Source organism: Scyliorhinus torazame, chromosome 6 (assembly GCF_047496885.1).
Source record: "Scyliorhinus torazame isolate Kashiwa2021f chromosome 6, sScyTor2.1, whole genome shotgun sequence".
Taxonomy (NCBI): domain Eukaryota; kingdom Metazoa; phylum Chordata; class Chondrichthyes; order Carcharhiniformes; family Scyliorhinidae; genus Scyliorhinus; species Scyliorhinus torazame.
In genome coordinates, this window is record NC_092712.1 from 18,663,560 (window position 1) to 18,684,388 (window position 20,829).

Here is a 20,829-nt window from a genome sequence, read left to right on the forward strand (position 1 = left end):
TGGGCTCTGTGGGTAAGGATGGAGGTGGGCTCTGTGGGTAAGGATGGAGGTGGGCTCTGTGGGTAAGGATGGAGACAGGCTCTGTGGGTAAGGATGGAGGTGGGCTCTGTGGGTAAGGATGGAGGTGGGCTCTGGGTAAGGATGGAGACAGGCTCTGTGGGTAAGGATGGAGGTGGGCTCTGTGGGTAAGGATGGAGGTGGGCTCTGTGGGTAAGGATGGAGACAGGCTCTGTGGGTAAGGATGGAGGTGGGCTCTGTGGGTAAGGATGGAGGTGGGCTCTGTGGGTAAGGATGGAGACTGGCTCTGTGGGTAAGGATGGAGGCGGGCTCTGTGGGTAAGGATGGAGGCAGGCTCTGTGGGTAAGGATGGAGGTGGGCTCTGTGGGTAAGGATGGAGGCGGGCTCTGGGTAAGTATGGAGACAGGCTCTGTGGGTAAGGATGGAGGCGGGCTCTGTGGGTAAGGATGGAGACAGGCTGTGTGGGTAAGGATGGAGACGGGCTCTGTGGGTAAGGATGGAGGTGGGCTCTGTGGGTAAGGATCGAGACGGGCTCTGTGGGTAAGGATGAAGGTGGGCTCTGTGGGTAAGGATGGAGGTGGGCTCTGTGGGTAAGGATGGAGGTGGGCTCTGTGGGTAAGGATGGAGACTGGCTCTGTGGGTAAGGATGGAGACAGGCTCTGTGGGTAAGGATGGAGGTGGGCTCTGTGGGTAAGGATGGAGACTGGCTCTGTGGGTAAGGATGGAGGTGGGCTCTGTGGGTAAGGATGGAGACTGGCTTTGTGGGTAAGGATGGAGATGGGCTCTGTGGGTAAGGATGGAGGTGGGCTCTGTGGGTAAGGATGGAGACTGGCTCTGTGGGTAAGGATGGAGATGGGCTCTGTGGGTAAGGATGGAGACAGGCTCTGTGGGTAAGGATGGAGGTGGGCTCTGTGGGTAAGGATGGAAACTGGCTCTGTGGGTAAGGATGGAGGCGGGCTCTGTGGGTAAGGATGGAGATGGGCTCTGTGGGTAAGGATGGAGGTGGGCTCTGTGGGTAAGGATGGAGGCAGGCTCTGTGGGTAAGGATGGAGGCAGGCTCTGTGGGTAAGGATGGAGACAGGCTCTGTGGGTAAGGATGGAGAGGGCTCTGGGTAAGGATGGAGACAGGCTCTGTGGGTAAGGATGGAGACGGGCTCTGTGGGTAAGGATGGAGACAGGCTCTGTGGGTAAGGATGGAGACAGGCTCTGTGGCTAAGGATGGAGACGGGCTCTGTGGGTAAGGATGGAGGTGGGCTCTGGGTAAGGATGGAGGTGGGCTCTGGGTAAGGTTGGAGACAGGCTCTGTGGGTAAGGATGGAGGCGGGCTCTGTGGGTAAGGATGGAGGTGGGCTGTGTGGGTAAGGATGGAGGTGGGCTGTGTGGGTAAGGATGGAGGTGGGCTCTGTGGGTAAGGATGGAGACAGGCTCTGTGGGTAAGGATGGAGACGGGCTCTGTGGGTAAGGATGGAGGTGGGCTCTGTGGGTAAGGATGGAGGTGGGCTCTGTGGGTAAGGATGGAGGCAGGCTCTGTGGGTAAGGATGGAGACAGGCTCTGTGGGTAAGGATGGAGGTGGGCTCTGGGTAAGGATGGAGACAGGCTCTGTGGGTAAGGATGGAGGCGGGCTCTGTGGGTAAGGATGAAGACAGGCTCTGTGGGTAAGGATGGAGGTGGGCTCTGGGTAAGGATGGAGACGGGCTCTGTGGGTAAGGATGGAGACGGGCTCTGTGGGTAAGGATGGAGACGGGCTCTGTGGGTAAGGATGGAGACGGGCTCTGTGGGTAAGGATGGAGGCAGGCTCTGTGGGTAAGGATGGAGGCGGGCTCTGTGGGTAAGGATGGAGACTGGCTCTGTGGGTAAGGATGGAGGTGGGCTCTGTGGGTAAGGATGGGGACGGCTCTGTGGGTAAGGATGGAGGCGGGCTCTGTGGGTAAGGATGGAGGTGGGCTCTGTGGGTAAGGATGGAGACTGGCTCTGTGGGTAAGGATGGAGGTGGGCTCTGTGGGTAAGGATGGGGACGGCTCTGTGGGTAAGGATGGAGGCGGGCTCTGTGGGTAAGGATGGAGACAGGCTCTGTGGGTAAGGATGGAGGCGGGCTCTGGGTAAGGATGGATGGACTCTTGTAGGGGGCGGGGCTGCGGGCATTGGCAATGGCACTGCTCCCGATGGCCCCAGGAAAGTATTCGGGGAGTCAGGTGGTGGTGGCTACACTGATGGTTTGGAGACAGTTTAGGCTACACTTTAAATTGAGGGCTGGGTCAGGGGAGATGCCTCACGGGTTCTGGCCAGGAAGGGTGGTGTGAAGTTTGGATAAGAAGGATATCAGTGAAATGAAGGATATGTTCCGTGGGGTCGATTTGCGAGTCTTGAAGAGTTGGGAGAGAAATCTGGATTGAGACAGAGAGAGGGGTTTCGGTACATGCAGGTGCGGGACTTCACAAGGAAAGTGTTCCCGACCTTCCTGGTAGCACCGGCTCCTTTGTTGTTGGAGGGAGTGTTGTCAGCATGGGGACTGGAGATGGGTGTCGTTTTGGCGATTTCCGGAGGATCCTGGAGAAGAATGGGGTGTCCATGGACGGGATTAAGATGAAATGGGAAGAGGAGATGGGGATGGTGCTTGAAGATGGACTGTGATTCGAGCTGTTACGGAAGGAGAATGCCTGGACTTCTTGTGCGAGGTTGGGGCTGATACAGCTGCAGGTAGTGTAAAGTGTACAGCACCTCATCTCACTAAATCAAGGATGAGCCGCTGTACGTGGGGGTGGAGGATACCTGTGAGCGACATGGTGGGAGGGCTCCCGCGAATCATGTTCACATGTTTTGGTCCTGTCCGAAACTAGTACATTTTTGGAGGTCGATATTCAGGAACATTTCAGGGGTCCTACATGTTGCTGTGAAAACCAGCCCCCGAGAAGTCATATTTGGGGTATCGGACCAGCTCGAGCTGCAGGTGGGCGTGGGGTAGATGTCTTAGCCTTCACCTCGTTGATCGCTCGAAGGCGGGATTTGTTAGGGTGGAGGTCAGCCTTTCCACCCTGCACCTCGGCGTGGCGGGGGGATTTGCTGGAGTTTTTAACCCTACCGAAGGTAACGCTCGAGCTGAAGGGGATGAAGGAGGGGTTGTACAATTGTTGAGGTTTGTTCATGATGCATTTTCGTTAATTGGCTACCGTTGACTATTGGGGGTGAGGGGAGATGTCTTGTTAGTTTGTTTGGGGGTTGCTTGGGGCTGTTTGGGTGTTGTATTGTGCCTCCATGGCTGTTCACCTCGCTATGTTTAAATTCTTCTTTGAAGATTGCTTTCCATGGTATTAACAAGCCTGCACTCCCATCTCGAATTACTGCTCCAATTCCAACTCTTTCACAGACCGCTAGCTTCACCAAACTATCTCTGCCCGAGATTTCTCTGAAAGGTGGTTTCCTGGCAGCACTGAGGTTCAAATATCTCCCTGGGCATCCTTTGGCGCGACCCCTCTCCAGCATGGAAACAGCATCCTTCCACCACCTTCGCAGCTCTCCAGATCGTCTCCAAATCCTAACTGCTTGGAGCCTGCACTTAGCTCCCAGGGTTTCTCCATTAGCTACAAACAACACCTGGTTCAATCTGTCACTAAGCTCCCTTTCCAGCCTCTACCCCGGCAAGAGAATACTCAGTTAAATTGAAACTAGACAACCTTAAAAGTTCCACGCACCTCCATGATGATGTAGCCTTTCAGGGTTCACTGAATGCTTTGAATCTCATTTTGTTCACTCCCAAAACAAAGCCACTCTCTTGTTGGCACTTATGGAATTTACAGTGCAGACGGAGGCCATTCGGCCCATCGAGTCTGCACCGGCTCTTGGAAAGAGCACCCTACCCAAGGTCAACACCTCCACCCTTTCCCCATAACCCAGTAACCCACCCAACACTAAGGGCAATTTATCACGGCCAATCCACCTAACCTGCACATCTTTGGACTGTGGGAGGAAACCGGAGCACCCGGAGGAAACCCACACAGACACGAGGAGAACATGCAGACTCCGCACAGACAGTGACTCAAGCCGGGATTTGAACATGGGTCCCTGGCGCTGTGAAGCAATTGTGCTAACCACTGTTGCTACCGTGTTGCTACTTCCTAACAAGCAGTGTGGAAACTACTTTTGACTTCTCCAGATAAATAATCCCACCTGTTGTTTTCGGGTCTTACCTTTCTAACTGTTAACCCCTCAAGTCAGCAGGGACCCAATCCTCCAAATGTAATGGACGCCAACCTGCTTTAGTTAGAGTAAGCCCATTTTTTGCACTTGAATAAATTTAAAATAGCAAATTCTTATTATCCCAATTAAGGGGCAACTTAGCATGGCCAATCCACTTAGCCTGCACATCTTTGGGTTGATTGTGCAAACTCCACACGGAGAGTTACCGGGGCAAGGGGGCCTGAAGTGACATCACAAAAAAGATGTGACCTGATTGGCTGGTTGGGAATCTACACTACATTAAAAAAATTAAGCATTGGTAAACTAATTAAACATAATTACTTAATTATAATTTAGAGGGGTATCTAAGCCAGAGATCGGAGAGTACTGTATTTAGCTTTTACATTTATAGTAGAAATCTAGTGCTAGGAAACATATAGTTAACAGTAAAATTTTAAAAAACTTTTAAATTTAATTTACTAATTAAATTGACGCAATGTCAGTCAGACGGGTGCAGTGCTCTGACTGTGAGATGTGGCAGGTCCGGGAGGCTTCCATCGTCCCGGATGGCTTCATTTGCAGAAAATGCACCCAACTGGAGCTCCTCACAGGCCGCATGGTTCGGTTGGAGCGGCAGTTGGATGCACTTAGGAGCACGCAGGTGGCGGAAAGCATCATAGATCGCAGTTATATAAATGTGGTCACACCCAAGGTGCAGGCAGAGAAATGGGTGACCACCAGAAAAGGCAGGGGCTTAGACTGGGCAGGGTTTGTAAGGAGCATCCAGGAGGGCTTCTTAAAACAATATGTAGACAGTCCAACTAGGGAAGGGGCTATACTGGACCTGGTATTGGGGAATGAGCCTGGCCAGGTGGTAGAAGTTTCAGTAGGGGAGCATTTCGGGAACAGTGACCACAATTCAGTAAGTTTTAAAGTGCTGGTGGAAAAGGATAAGAGTGGTCGTAGGGTGAATGTGCTAAATTGGGGGAAGGCTAATTATAACAATATTAGGCGCGAACTGAAGAACCTAGATTGGGGGCGGATGTTTGAGGGTAAATCAACATCTGACATGTGGGAGGCTTTCAAGTGTCGGTTGAAAGGAATTCAGGACCGGCATGTTCCTGTGAGGAAGAAGGATAAATATGGCAATTTTCGGGAACCTAGGATAACGAGAGATATTGTAGGCCTCGTCAAAGAAAAAGGAGGCATTTGTCAGGGCTAAAAGGCTGGGACCAGACAAAGCCTGTGTGGAATATAAGGAAAGTAGGAAGGAACTTAAACAAGGAGTCAGGAGGGCTAGAAGGGGGTCACGAAAAGTCATTGGCAAATAGGGTTAAGGAAAATCCCAAGGCTTTTTACACGTACATAAAAAGCAAGAGGGTAGCCAGGGAAAGGGTTGGCCCACTGAAGGACAGGGGAGGGAATCTATGTGTGGAGCCAGAGGAAATGGGCGAGGTACTAAATGAGTACTTTGCATCAGTATTCACCAAAGAGAAGGAATTGGTAGATGTTGAGTCTGGAGAAGGGTGTGTAGTTAGCCTGGGTCACATTGAGATCCAAAAGGACGAGGTGTTGGGCATCTTGAAAAATATTAAGGTAGATAAGTCCCCAGGACCTGATGGGATCTACCCCAGAATACTGAAGGAGGCTGGAGAGGAAATTGCTGAGGCCTTGACAGAAATCTTTGGATCCTCACTGTCTTCAGGTGATGTCCCGGAGGACTGGAGAATAGCCAATGTTGTTCCTCTGTTTAAGAAGAGTAGCAAGGATAATCCAGGGAACTACAGGCTGGTGAGCGTTACAACAGTGGTTTGGAAATTACTGGAGAGAATTCTTCGAGACAGGATCTACTCCCATTTGGAAGCAAATGGGCGTATTAGTGAGAGGCAGCATGGTTTTGTGAAGGGGAGGTCGCGTCTCACTAACTTGATAGAGTTTTTCGAAGGGGTCACAAAGATGATTGATGCAGGTAGGGCAGTGGATGTTGTCTATATGGACTTCAGTAAGGCCTTGACATGGTCCCTCATGGTAGACTAGTACAAAAGGTGAAGTCACACGGGATCAGGGGTGAGCTGCCAAGGTGCATACAGAACTGGCTAGGTCATAGAAGGCAGAGAGTAGCAATGGAAGGATGCTTTTCTAATTGGAGGGCTGTGACTTGTGGTGTTCCGCAGGGATCAGTGCTGGGACCTTTGCTGTTTGTAGTATATATATATATATATATATATATAAATGATTTGGAGGAAAATGTAACTGGTCTGATTAGTACGTTTGCAGACGACACAAAGGTTGGTGGAATTGCGGATAGCGATGAGGACTGTCAGAGGATACAGCAGGATTTAGATTGTTTGGAGATGTGGGCGGAGAGATGGCAGATGGAGTTTAAACCGGACAAATGTGAGGTAATGCATTTTGGAAGGTCTAATGCAGATAGGGAATATACAGTGAATGGTAGAACCCTCAAGAGTATTGAAATTCAGAGAGATCTCGGTGTACAGGTCCACAGGTCACTGAAAGGGGCAACACAGGTGGAGAAGGTAGTCAAGCAGGCATACGGCATGCTTGCCTTCATTGGCCAGGGCATTGAGTATAAGAATTGGCAAGTCATGTTGCAGCTATATAGAACCTTGGTTAGGCCGCACTTGGAGTATAGTGTTCAATTCTGGTCGCCACACTACCAGAAGGATGTGGAGGCTTTAGAGAGGGTGCAGAAGAGGTTTACCACTGGGGCTGTTTAGCACAGGGCTAAATCGCTGGCTTTGAAAGCAGACCGAGGCAGGCCAGCAGCACGGTTCAATTCCCGTAACAGCCTCCCCGAACAGGTGCCGGAATGTGGCGACTAGGGGCTTTTCACAGTAACTTCATTTGAAGCCTACTTGTGACAATAAGCAATTTTCATTTCATTTCATTTCAGGATGTTGCCTGGTATGGAGGGCATTAGCTATGAGGAGAGGTTGAATAAACTTGGTTTGTTCTCACTGGAACGACGGAGGTTTAGGGACGACCTGATAGAGGTCTACACAATTATGAGGGGCATAGACAGATGTCCCAACTCCTGTACTCAATGCTCCGGCTGATGAATGCAAGAAATGCCATATGCCTTCTTAATCAGATTGACCACCTGTGAAATGAAAATAAAATGAGATGAAATGAAAATCGCTTATTGTCACAAGTAGGCTTCAAATGAAGTTACTGTGAAAAGCCCCTAGTCGCCACATTCCGGCACCTGTTCAGGAAGGCTGGTACGGGAATTGAACCGTGCTGCTGGTCTGCTTTGGTCTGCTTTAAAAGCCATCTCTTTAGCCCTGTGCTAAACCAGCCCCTTAGAAGTTGCCACTTTTAGGGAACTGTGGACCTGTACGCCCAGATCCCTCTGTACGTTAATGTTGCTAAGGGTTCTGCCATTTACAGTATAATTCATACCTAGATTTGATCCTCCAAAATACATCACACGATAGCACGATAGCGTCATTTAAGATGTATCTAGACAGATACATGAATGGGCAGGGAGCAGAGGGATACAGATCCTTAGAAAATAGGCGACAGTTTTAGATAGAGAATCTGGATCGGCGCAAGCTTGGAGGGCCGGAGGGCCTGTTCCTGTGCTGTAATTTTTCTTTGTTCTTTAAAACCATGCTGCCTGTCACTAACTCGTCCATTTTCCTCCAAATGTGCATATATCCTGATGAACGCAGCTCCAACAACACTCAAGAAGCTCAACACCACCCAGGACAAAGCAGCCCACTTGATTGCTCCCCCTTCCACAAACATTCACTCCCTCCATCACCAATGGACAGTGGCAGCCGTGTGTACCATCTACAAGATGCACTGCAGTAACTCACCAAGGCTCCTTAGACAACACCTTCCAAACCAAATCCACGACCAACAGCATCTAGAAGGACAACTGCAGCAGATACCTTGGAACCCCACCACTCTGGAGGTTTCTCTCCAAGTCACTCATCACCCTGACTTAGAAATACCATGGATGCCACGGTAGCACAGTGGTTAGCACTGTTGCTTCACAGCGCAATGGGTCCCAGGTTCGATTTTTCGGCTTGGGTCACTGTCTGTGTGGAGTCGGCACGTTCTCCCCGTGTCTGCGTGGGTTTCCTCCGGGGGCTCCGGTTTCCTCTCAAGTCCCGAAGGACATGTTTGTTGGGCGAATTGGACATTCTGAATTCTCCTTCTGTGTACCCGAACAGGCGCTGGAGGGTGGCGACTAGGGGCTTTTCACAGTAACTTCATTGCAGTGTTAATGTAAGCCTACTTGTGGCAATAAAGATTATTAAATATACTGCCGCTACTTCACTGTCGCTGGGGCAACATCCTGCAACTCTCTCCCTAATAGCACAGTGGCTGTACCTACACTCAAGGACTGCAGCGGTTCAAGGAGGCAGCTCACCACCACCTTCTGAAGGGCAACTAGGGATGGACAATAAATTCTGGTCTAATCAGCGACGCCCACATCCCGTAAATGAATAAAAAAAATCCTCCCAAAAACTGGATGCCTCACATCCTTTAAAAAGTACCTGGATGAGTACTTGGCACGTCATAGGGAAATTGAGGAGCAAATATGCGGACAATTCACAGAGGGGTGTAAAAATAATAACAGGGTGATTACGTGATTTCAACTTTTCCAAAATTAATTGGGATAGCCATTCAAGGCATTCAGGGTTATAGGCCAAGTGCTGATAAATGGGATTAGGTGGGCAAGTCAGTGCTTTTCATGTATCAGTGCAGACTTTGATAGACCGAAGGGCCTCTTCTGCACTGTACAATGATAAGAATAATCTTTATTGCCACAAGTAGGCTTACATTAACACTGCAATGAAGTCACCGTGAAAAGCCCCTAGTCGCCACACTCCGGCACCTGTTCCTGTACACAGAGGGAGAATTCAGAATGTCCAATTCACCTAACAGCACGTCTTTCAGAACTTGTGGGAGGAAACCGGAGCACTCTGTGATTCTGTGAAGACCCGCCATAAAAACTTACCTCTTTGACCAAGCTTTTTGGTCATCTGACTTAATATCCTTTTATGTAACACGGTATCAAACTTTGTTTTAGAATGCTCCTGTGAAGCCATTTCATTACATTAAAGGCACCATACAAGAATATAGTATACTCCCTTTTATTTTATGGATTCAAATTTGTTGGCAATATTATGTGGCACTTTATCAAACTCCACTGAACTAACATTAAAAATACAAAGCTTACCTCATCTATTCCATGTAGTCTAACATTAATAGTCCACCAATAATCTGCAGAGACTTTTATTCCAAAGTAAATGGATCTGGAAAGGCAAGTATAGAAAATTGAGATGAATTTGTTCATTAACACAACTGCTTCATTCCTCCAGCACGCTCGTTGAGATTATTCTGCATAGGGGTAATCATTGCCCTATTGGAATATAGAATAGAATCATAGAATCTCTTCAGTGCAGAAGGAGGCCCATTCAGCCCATCGAGCTTGCACCGACCCTTGGAAATAGTGCCCTACCAAGGCCCCCCCCCCATTCCATCCCCGTAACCCCACCTAACCTTTTGCATACTGAGGGGCAATTTAGGCTGCACTCCCTTTTTAGTTTTCTGACCAATCTTTTGCTGGAGTTTTGTTTGCACTTCAACCCCATGCACCTGGTCTACTGACACCCGGTGCGGAGAAGGCGGTGGACCTCTTTGTGAACCTGCTCCTGGGCCTGGGGAAGCGCGGCATTTATAGGTCCAGGCAGCGGGCGACTGAGGGGGTTGTCCGGCCAGACTGTCTGCTTCTCTTCCGGGGCTACATATGCTCCCAGAAAGGGAGCAGGCGGTGTCCACGGGCACCATCGAGTGGGCATCGCAGGGGTTGGATGCTTCATTGACCCCATTTAATTGCACTCTTTTTGAAACTTTGATGTTTTTAAGTTTCCGTTGATCTTTGTTTATTCGGGCAGTGCCCCTAACAGGAGCGGCCCTTTTTTGCTCTGTCCCTAATTTTGTTTCCTTTCTTCTATTTTGTTGGTGGACCTCAAAAGAGTGGCCCCCACCTAACCTGTACATCTTTGGACTGTGGGAGGAAACCGGAGCACCTGAAGAAAATCCAACACAGACACGGGGCAAACTCCACACAGTCAGCTGAGGCCGGAATTGAAGCAGGGCGCCTGGGCAACAGTGCTAACCACTGTGCCACCAATGGTGAGCTATTCATCCAAATTTCAATTATTAGAGAAGCGTTGTTAAAAAGGTAATAATCTCAGGTACACAAGTTAGAAATTAACATCCAGGTACAGCAAAGCAAAAAGTATTTTGCTTTCTAGCTGTTAGTCAGGCTCCAAGGCCTACATTTTCAGGGAGGCAAGCGGTTGGCCCCTGCCATTCTGAGCGTCGACACGTAACGCAGCCACATCGACCTCAATAGGCCCGTTGCCATATTATGCTGAACTGAGCTTTGATTGGTAGCAGGCAGGACTTTTGTCTGCCCTTGAACCGAAGTCTAGGTGGATTAGCCACGCTAAATTAATTGGAGAAAAATGAATTGGATACTTTAAGGCACTATATAAGTAATTTGTTTTATTGTTGTTGATAAGCTCACGGGGAAGGGGGCTGGGAGGGGTGCAGTCCAACAAAGGTTCACCAGCCTGATTCCCGAGATGAAGGGTGGGATTTTCCACCTCCCCCATGGCATGGCTTCCGGCAGCGGGGGCAGCTCGCCGTGAGGGGGGGCGGTTGCCGCTATCGGCGGAAGATCCCGCAGCCGAGAACTTCCAGAAAATTCTGCCTGAGGGTTGTCCTTGATAGATTGTGAAGAATGGGACTATATTCTGGAGTCTAGAACAGTTGATCTTACTGAAACATTAATTACTGAAACATCTTAGACGGGTACAGGGTGGATGCCACGGAGCGGTGTCCTTGGATGGAGAGTCGAGAGACAGAGTCATCGTCTAAGGTTAAGGATCGGCCATTTAGGACAGAGATTTTTTAAAAATTTCCCTCAACAGATTGAAAATCTTTGGCGCAGTCTATCCCAGAAAGCTGAGGAATCTCAGTAGTCCAGAATATTCAGAAGTGAGATGGTTAGGCTTTTAACCACTAAGGTAATCAAGCGATCTGGTGATAGGACAGTAAATTGGAATTCCTGTAAAACGTGAAGGCTCCAACAGCCTATTGCTCCTACTTCACATTCTCACATCCAAAATTAACCTGGCCCATTATCAGGTGAAACCGTGCATCACTGAGTGAGGTGTGGAAAGAGAATGAAAATCCCCTTGCCGAGCATTCTGTTCACAGTATAGACATCAGCAGATTTTAACTATGCTAATGGCATGAGCATGTGTAATGATTCAGTATGTTAATGCACCACACAGGGACGATCAATCCCGATCTGTGCCTTGTCAGCTAATCGGCTAGACTATAATCACTTCCGGGAAAAATGTGAAAATACTGACTGCTTGGACAGGGTTCTGGGAAACAAGTCAGGAGTGTGACAGAATATTCTCCACTTGCCTGGATGAGTGCAGCTTCAGCAACACTGAAGAAGCTCGACATCCCCAAGACAAAGCAGCCTGTTTGATTGGCACGTCAATCACCATCTTAAACATTCACCACCTCCTACACCAGTGCGTACCATCTGCAGGGTTCACAGTAGCTGGCGAAGACTCCTTTGGCAGCAGCACCTTCCAAACCTGTGACCTCTACCACCTAGAAGGACAAGGACATGGGAATACCACTGCCTGCAAGTTCCCCTCCATTCACATACCATCCTGACTTGGAACCATACTGCCATTCCTTCACTGTTGCTGATCAGAATTCTGGAGATCCCTTCCTAATGGGTGTACCTATGCTATACTGGACTGTAGCCGTTCAAGATGGTGATTCGCCACAACCTTCGCAAGGGCAATTAGGAATGGGCATTAAATGCTGACCCAGCCACCAGTACCCACATCCCATCAATGAACAGAAATAAATTATAACCCAGAGAGAATTGGGGCCTCCAGGAAGGCGGGGAGGATATTTGGGCTTTTATGACAGCCAGACAAGACCCAAAAGGCAAACAAAAAAGAAACAACACATTACTGACCTATAGAAGCGACCAACACCTTCGACCAGAAGCCTCATTCTCCTGCGGTCACGGGCATCCGATATGCTAAATACGGCACCAACAGCCAGCGGCATACAAAGCACTGCCCCAAGCAGCAGCTTTTTATATAGGCCTCGGCGGTGAACATAACTGCAGAGGGACAGAAGGCAAGGAGACCTCAGTTTTGTATAACCCATACCGTAAGCAAAAGCTTTTCACCATCTTTTAAAGCTCATGATGAGGCATGACTCGGTTAGCTCCTGGTTTCAGAAGTGCTCATCCATTTTCCAGTGGCCAGGTATATGGATTATCATAGAATTTACAGTGCAGAAGGAGGCTATTCGGCCCATCGAGTCTGCACCGGCTCTTGGAAAGAGCACTCTACCCAAGGTCAACACCTCCACCCTATCCCCATAACCCAGTAACCCCACCCAACACTAAGGGCAATTTTGGACACTAAGGGCAATTTATCATGGCCAATCCACCTAACCTGCACATCTTTGGACTGTGGGAGGAAACCGGAGCACCCGGAGGAAACCCACGCACACACGGGGAGGATGTGCAGACTCCGCACAGACAGTGACCCAAGCCGGAATCGAAGCTGGGACCCTGGAGCTGTGAAGCAATTGTGCTATCCACAATGCTACCGTGCTGCCCATGGAGATAAAGAGAAGATAGATCACACGCACCACAGTATTGATCACAATGGAGTTGGGAGTGGTATAGACACCCGGTCAGCTCTCAACAGTGGCTAAGAGACTGGACCAGATGGCATAAATTTTTAAAGTTTTAATGCAGTGAGGAAAGATCAATTCATTCCAGGAGTGATAAGAAATAGGGCTTGGTTATTTTATAAACAAACTTTATTAAAACAAAAGAAAACAATAGCTAAACTTTTATTTCAGCTTTAATGCCAACAGATTACATTACAGAACGGAATAGAAATTTATAAAAAAACAATAATCAGATTAGGAAACACTGAAGCTGCACAGCAAGGTGCAAAGGGAATTGGCGACCAGGTGCTCCAGATGCAAAAACCCCTCCCCCACAACCAAAAACATTAAATAGTGCCCAAACTGTCTGAAAAGCTCCAGACTCGGACGTGTTGAGGCCATTCAACTTGCCGAGTGTCCAAAACGCGAACAACAACTGCCAGGGTGCCAGCTGCACCCTGCCGGAGCTTGGAGACGAGAATCAGACATTCATGGAGCTGTTTGCGCCTCTCCATTTTGTCATGGGAATGTCACTTTAAGAAATGTTTGTCTGCTCAAGTGGCTGCAGTGATGTCAGAGTGTGGGTGGAGCTGAGCTCGGGCTCTGCTTTTTAGTTTCGCTTTGAGGAAAAGCTTGGGTGTGTCTGTGTTTTTTGGTTTTGTTTTAGTGTTGGAGCTGAAGCCAGCCAAAGAAGGTGTAGTTTTGATCTCTCTGCCATCTAAAGACTATCTCTAGATCATTTAGTGAATTCAGAGTGATAACTGCTCTCAGTCGAGAATTTATACCTGATGTGCTTCTATAAAAAAGACTTTTGTCCTGGATGTTAAAAGGAAAGTTTAAAGATTACTTAGCGTGTTGTATTCTTTGGGGGGTGTATTTGAATTGATGGGTGCTAAGATGGTCACTGTGTTTTAAAAAGGTTAACTGAGTTCATAGAATAAACATTGTTTTGATTTAAAAATTACTTTTCCATTTCTGCTGCACCACACCTGTAGAGTGGGCCGTGTGCTCCCCATACCACAAATCTATTAAAAGTTGTGGGTCAGGTGAACTCCATGATACACTTTGGGGTTCTCTAAACCCTGGCCCATAACAATATGTTTTTAAAAATAAATTTAGAGTACCCAATTATTATTATTTTTTTACAATTAAGGGGCAATTTAGCTTGGCCAATCCACCTAATCTGCACACCTTGGGGTTTTGGGGGTGAAACCCACGCAGACATGGGGAGAATGTGCAAACTCCACACGGACAGTGAGCCAGGAACCCAGGTCCTCAGCGCCGCAGTCCCAGTGCTATCCACTGCGCCACATGTTGCCCTATAACAATATGTTAATCTTAACATATCGTTTCCCATTAAACAACGCTGTGCTAGAACATGTAGCTCTCATGCCAGATTTCACAGGCAGACAGAGGCAATACTTGCATATACGAAGCAATTTTCCTTCTGGCAAGGACATTCATTCTGAACCCTTTTAGCCTTGGTGGAAACTCCCTGCAGCTTTCTCTCTATAATTGTTCAGAACAACATTCTTTCTCTCTCTGTAGGTTCCGCCCATCATCTCAAATAAAGGTTCTCCGCTGAGGCGGCCAGACTTAAATCCATTGTCGTTATCTTGGCTGTCTGATCTCCCACTCTCGTTTCTACTAAAGAACAGAGCAATGCTATTCATATGCAGGTAACTCAGGCTGTGGGCATATCCCTCTGACTCAGCTGCTAGCAGTCTTTTCCCACAGTCTGTTTAACCCCTAAATTGCCTGCTACATCTTGGACCCCATTTTTGGACCCAAGTTCCCAATATCTCCCTATCATGACAGGGGAATTGGGAATAACAAGGAAGGAAGGAAATCAAAATGCACATGGGATTTCATGCAACAATGCTGGTGCACTCTTTGTCCTGGAGTACAACTGTGATATGCAGGCCCAAGGCTTTAAGAGTACTCGGGTAACTGAAGCTAAATGAATGGGGGTCAAACCAGTCTAACTAATCAGCAACTCCAGCCCCATGCTAAGTCTGTCTCAATAACCCATCACTCATACCCCTATGGGCCATTATTGGATCCCAATGCACTGAATTCAAAGTTTAATCTTCATTTCCAAATCCAACCATGGAGAAACTTTTCCAACACCCATCTTCTTCCAGAACCTCTTCCAGAACCAGCTCTTTAGAAGGTACAATTAAATATGACTCAATTCCAATCACCATGGGAAAGCGGAAGAACATTTTTCCAAATATTTTTAATTGGTCTTGGGTTTTTAAACCCTCGATTTTCTGACCCACAGACCACAATTAGTAAGAATGAACAACAACACCTCCACAATAGTGCTCAATACCGGGGCCCCGCAGGGCTGCGTACTTAGCCCCCTACTCTACTCCCTGTACACACACAACTGCGTGGCAAAATTTGGTTCCAACGCCATTTACAAGTTTGCTGACGATACAACCATACTGGGCCGGATCTCAAATAACGACGAGTCAGAATACAGGAGGGAGATAGAGAACCTAGTGGAGTGGTGCATCGACAATAATCTCTCCCTCAATGCCAGCAAAACTAAAGAGCTGGTAATTGACTTCAGGAAGCAAAGTACTGTACACACCCCTGTCAGCATCAACGGGGCCGAGGTGGAGATGGTTAGCAGTTTCAAATTCTTAGGGGTACACATCTCCAAAAATCTGTCCTGGTCCACCCACGTCGACGCTACCACCAAGAAAGCACAACAGTGCCTATACTTCCTCAGGAAACTAAGGAAATTCGGCATATCCACATTAACCCGTACCAACTTTTACAGCTGCACCATAGAAAGCATCCTATCTGGCTGCATCACAGCCTGGTATGGCAATTGCTCGGCCCAGGACCGCAAGAAACTTCAGAGAGTCGTGAACACCGCCCAGTCCATCACACGAACCTGCCTCCCATCCATTGACTCCATCTACACCTCCCGCTGCCGGGGGAAAGCGGGCAGTATAATCAAAGACCCCTCCCACCCGGCTTACTCACTCTTCCAACTTCTTCCATCGGGCAGGAGATACAGAAGTCTGAGAACACGCACGAACAGACTGGAAAACAGCTTCTCCCCCGCTGTTACCAGACTCCTAAACGCCCCTCTTATGGACTGACCTCATTAACACGACACCCTATATGCTTCATCCTGGTTTAGCACACTGGGCTAAATTGCTGGCTTTTAAAGCAGACCAAGGAAGGCCAGCAGCACGGTTCGATTCCCGTACCAGCCTCCCCGAACAGGCGCCGGAATGTGGCGACTAGGGGCTTTTCACAGTAACTTCATTGAAGCCTACTCGTGACAATAAGCGATTTTCATTTTCATTTCAGTGTTTATGCAATTACATTGTGTACCTTGTGTTGCCCTATTATGTATTTTCTTTTATTCCCTTTTCTTCCCATGTACTTAATGATCTGTTGAGCTGCTCGCAGAAAAATACTTTTCACTACCTCGGTACACGTGACAATAAACAAATCCAATCCCATCCAATCCAAAGCCTGGTTTCTCAGGTTCTTGCTGAAGATCGGATAGCTCTGGGCAAGAGGCAGTCTCGTTATTGGGCTGACATTTTCCTCCATTTAACATGCTGGCAAGTTAGTGAGATTCAAGCCCACATTGGCCTCTACCCAGCAAGATAACAAGTCGACCCTAAAGTGCACGCAGTCCTGCATAATAACATACCTCATGGGCTGGGAGCTAAGCTGCCGCCTGAAGATGGCAGAGGGGGTCAGTGGTACTTGCCTCGTCCTCTGTAATAAGGTCCAGTGATGTCTACACAGCCAAACCTAACAAAACATAAAAATAAATAAGAAAGCAAGAAATAGAAGAGTTGAGAAAAAAAAAACATTGAAATTAGATGGTTAATTACTGATATGCAATTTTGGGTTGTTCAAAGTATAATTATTGTTTCATGAAGGGGTCTTCTAGAAGCTCGTAGGGTTGAACAATTTCTGTTTATTAGTAAAAGTTAAGTCACCATAGCTCGAGATGGCCATTGGCTGCATTCCCCTTTGAGGGGGAGAGTGGTAGTTTAACCTGAGGATTACCACACCTCAGGTGAGGGGCGAGGTTGAGAAGGCAGGGCCTTCATGAATAACCTCAGCCGGTACGGGAGTTGAACCCGCGCGGTTTGCCTCTCTCTGCATCACAAACCAGCTGTCTGGCCAACTGAGCTAAACCAGCCCCCACTGTTTCATAGAACTTAGTGCAGAAGGAGTCCATTTGGCCCATCGAGTCTGCACCAGCCCTTGGAAAGAGTACCCCGCCTAAGGCAACACTGCCACCCTATCCCCATAATCCAGTAACCCCACCCCAACTTTTTGGACACGAAGGGGCAATTTAGCATGGCCAATCCACCTAACCTGCTCATCTTTGGACTGTGGGAGGAAACCGGAGCACCCGGAGGAAACCCACGCACACACGGGGAGAACGTGCAGACTCCACACAGACAGTGAGTGACCCAAGCCGGGAATCGAACAAAGAACAATACAGCACAGGAACGGGCCCTTTGACCCTCCAAGCCTGTACCGGTCATGATACCAATCTTGGCCAAAACCCTCAGCACTTCCTTGTGCTGTATCCCTCTATACCCATCCTTTCCATATGTTTGTCAAGATGCCTTTTGAAAGCCGTCAATGTATCTGCTTGCACAATCTCCCCTGGCAACACGTTCCAGGCACTCACACCCTCTGCGTAAAAAACCTGCCTCGCACATCTCCTCTAAACCTTGCCCCACGGACCTTAAACCTATGCCCCCTGGTGACTGACCCCTCCACCCTGAGAAAGAGTGCCTGCCCACCCACTCTATCCATGCCCCTCATAATCTTGTTGACCTCTATCAGGTCACCCCTCAACCTCCGTCTTAATAATGAAAACAGTCCATGTCTATTCAGCCTCTGCACATAGCTAACACCCAGCTGTGTCTCCTCCTGCCAATTGTGCTGAAGCTTGTCCTGCAATGGGACAGATGGGGAAAGTTTAGGAAGGGCACATACTGGGTCAGATGGTAATGATGCCTGGATGCGAGGTTGCTTCCCTAGCCCTGCAGTCTCCTTACCAATATGTTGCTTTATGAACCGGACTTTTGGTGTTGGTCAGTACCATGATTTAACCTCACCACATAAAATGGATTGGTTTTATAATAATGCTAATCTTTATTAGTGTCACAAATAGGCTTACATTAACACTACAATGAAGTTACTGTGAAAAGCCCCTGGTCGCCACATTCCGGCGCCTGTTCGGGTACACAGAGGGAGAATTCGGAATGTCCAATTCACCTAACAGCACGTCTTTCGGGACTTGTGGGAGGAAACCGGAGCACCCGGAGGAAACCCACGCAGACACGGGGAGAACGTGCAGACTCCGCACAGACCGTGACTCAGCGGGGAATCGAACCTGGGACCCTGGCGCTGTGAAATGACAGTGCTAACCACTATGCTACTGTGCCACCCATGCTGTTCCCATCAATGTCAAGTACAGAGGAACAGATTTTATTTACATTCCACTGAGAGTGACTTTGGTTATCAAGCCTTTTTGTGAGTTAAATAATCTGCCCATTCAGGAAGCAGCTATTGATGCTGTACAATTTGTTCTCTTTATATAGCAAAACAAATTGTACAGTGCTGGGGCCAAGTTTCCTCCTCTAATACCCCCACCCCAGACTGTGGCCCCCTAAGTCCTTGGCCTCTTGTTCTGGCGTGAGCTTCAGTAACAGTATCTCATCTTTCTCTGCAGCACCTTTGGACGGAGTGCACATATCAGAGATAAGAACAAAAGTTCTGCAGACAGTAGGTCAAAGCTTAATGTTATCAGGTTTCATGACTTGTGACTAAGACGCAGGAGAGGCAAAACTTTTAACACCGCCGTCCTCCCCCCCACCGGCACTACCCAACATGTTCAGCGTTTCCAAAGTCTCTGCTTTTTACCAAGATTGAAACGGGCACCAGTCACCTAACAAAACATAAAAATAAATAAGAAAGCAAGAAATAGAAGAGTTGAGAAAAAAAAAACATTGAAATTAGATGGTTAATTACTGATATGCAATTTTGGGTTGTTCAAAGTATAATTATTGTTTCATGAAGGGGTCTTCTAGAAGCTCGTAGGGTTGAACAATTTCTGTTTATTAGTAAAAGTTAAGTCACCATAGCTCGAGATGGCCATTGGCTGCATTCCCCTTTGAGGCAGCACGGTAGCATGGTGGTTAGCACCATTGCTTCACAGCTCCAGGGTCCCAGGTTCGATTCCCGGCTTGGGTCACTGTCTGTGCGGAGTCTGCACGTTCTCCCCGTGTGCGCGTGGGTTTCCTCCGGGTGCTCCGGTTTCCTCCCACAGTCCAAAGATGTGCAGGTTAGGTGGATTGGCCATGCTAAATTGCCCTTAGTGTCCAAAATTGCCCTTAGTGTTGGGTGGGGTTACTAGGTTATGGGGTTATGGGGATAGGGTGGAGGTGTGGGCTTGGGTAGGGTGCTCTTTCCAAGGGCTGGTGCAGGCTCGATGGGCCGAATGGCCTTCTTCTGCACTGTAGATTCTATGATCTATGCGGCATTGCAGCAACTCACCAAGGTTTCTTTCACAGCATCCATTGGAAATAGTAACATCGTTTTTTTGTTGTCAGAACAGTAATCCTGGGGCAGCACGGGTAACACAGTGGTTAGCACTGTTGCTTCACAGCGCCAGGGTTCGATTCCCGGTGGATCGGCAGATGCGGGGGGGGGTGAGAAATGCCAGCCTTTCATTGTTGCTCAATTGGTAGATGATACAAAGATCTATAGAGAGATGGGCTGTGTTGAGGTAGCAGAGAGGCTGCAGAAAGACCTGGACAGGCTAGGAGAGTGGGCAATGAAGTGGGAGATGGAATACAGTGTTGAAAAGTGTGAGGTTGTGTGCTTTGGTAGGAAGAATAGAGGCGTAGACTATTTTCTAAACGGGAAAAGGCTTCAGAAATCAGAAGCTCAAAAGGACTTGGGAGTCCTGGGCAGCACGGTGGTGCAGTGGTTAGCACTGCTGCCTCACGGCGCTGAGGACCCGGGTTCAATCCCGGCCCTGCCTGTGTGGAGTTTGCACATTCTCCCCGTGTTTATGTGGGTTTCGCCCCCACAACCCAAAGATGTGCAGGTGGATTGGCCACGCTAAATTGCCCCTTAATTGGAAAAAAATAATTGGGTATTCTAAATTTATTTTAAAGAAAGGACTTATGAGACCTAGTTCAGGATTCTCTTTAGGTTAACGTGCAGGTTCAGTCGGCAGTTAGGAAGGCAAATGCAATGTTAGCATTCATGTCGAGAAGGCTAGAATACAAGAGCAGGGATGTACTTCTGAGGCTGGATGAGGCTCTGGTCAGACCCCATTTGGAGTATTGTGAGCAGTTTTGGGCCCCTTATCTAAGGAAGGATGTGCTGGCCTTGGAAAGGGTCCAGAGGAGGTTCACAAGAATGACCCCTGGAGTGAAGAAGGATGAGGGGGAATCTCATTGACACTTATAGAATACCGAGGGGCCTCGATAGAGTGAACATGGAGAGGATGCTTCCGCTAGTATGAGAAACTGGAATCTGAGGGCATAACCTCAGACTAAAGGGACGATCCTTTAAAACAGGGAGGAGGAGGAATTTCTTCAGCCAGAGGGTGGTGAATCTGTGGAACTCTTTGCCGCAGAAGGGTGTGGAGGCCAAACAACTGAGTGTCTTTAAGACAGATATAAATAGATTCTTGATGCATAAGGGGATTGAGAGTTCACAAGATGTAGGAGCAGAATTAGGCTATTTGGCCCATCGAGTCTGCTCCACCATTCCATCCTGGCCTTAAATCCACCATTCTCGATAACCCTTCAAACAATTACCAACTAAAAATCTGTCTAACTCTTCCTTAA

At 48.2% G+C, this 20,829-nt stretch overlaps 1 protein-coding gene across 1 annotated transcript in view; it reads right to left on the reverse strand.

Annotated features, from left to right (window-relative positions):
• Positions 1 to 20,829, reverse strand: part of adck5 (aarF domain containing kinase 5) — a 275,480-nt gene that overhangs the window by 161,102 nt on the left and 93,549 nt on the right. The window contains exons 2-4 of the mRNA XM_072507984.1: positions 16,647 to 16,750; positions 12,249 to 12,398; positions 9,408 to 9,483 (exon numbers count right to left, since the gene is read on the reverse strand). Coding sequence (XP_072364085.1) covers positions 9,408 to 9,483; positions 12,249 to 12,398; positions 16,647 to 16,750 — 330 coding nt within the window. The remainder of the gene's footprint in view (positions 1 to 9,407; positions 9,484 to 12,248; positions 12,399 to 16,646; positions 16,751 to 20,829) is intronic.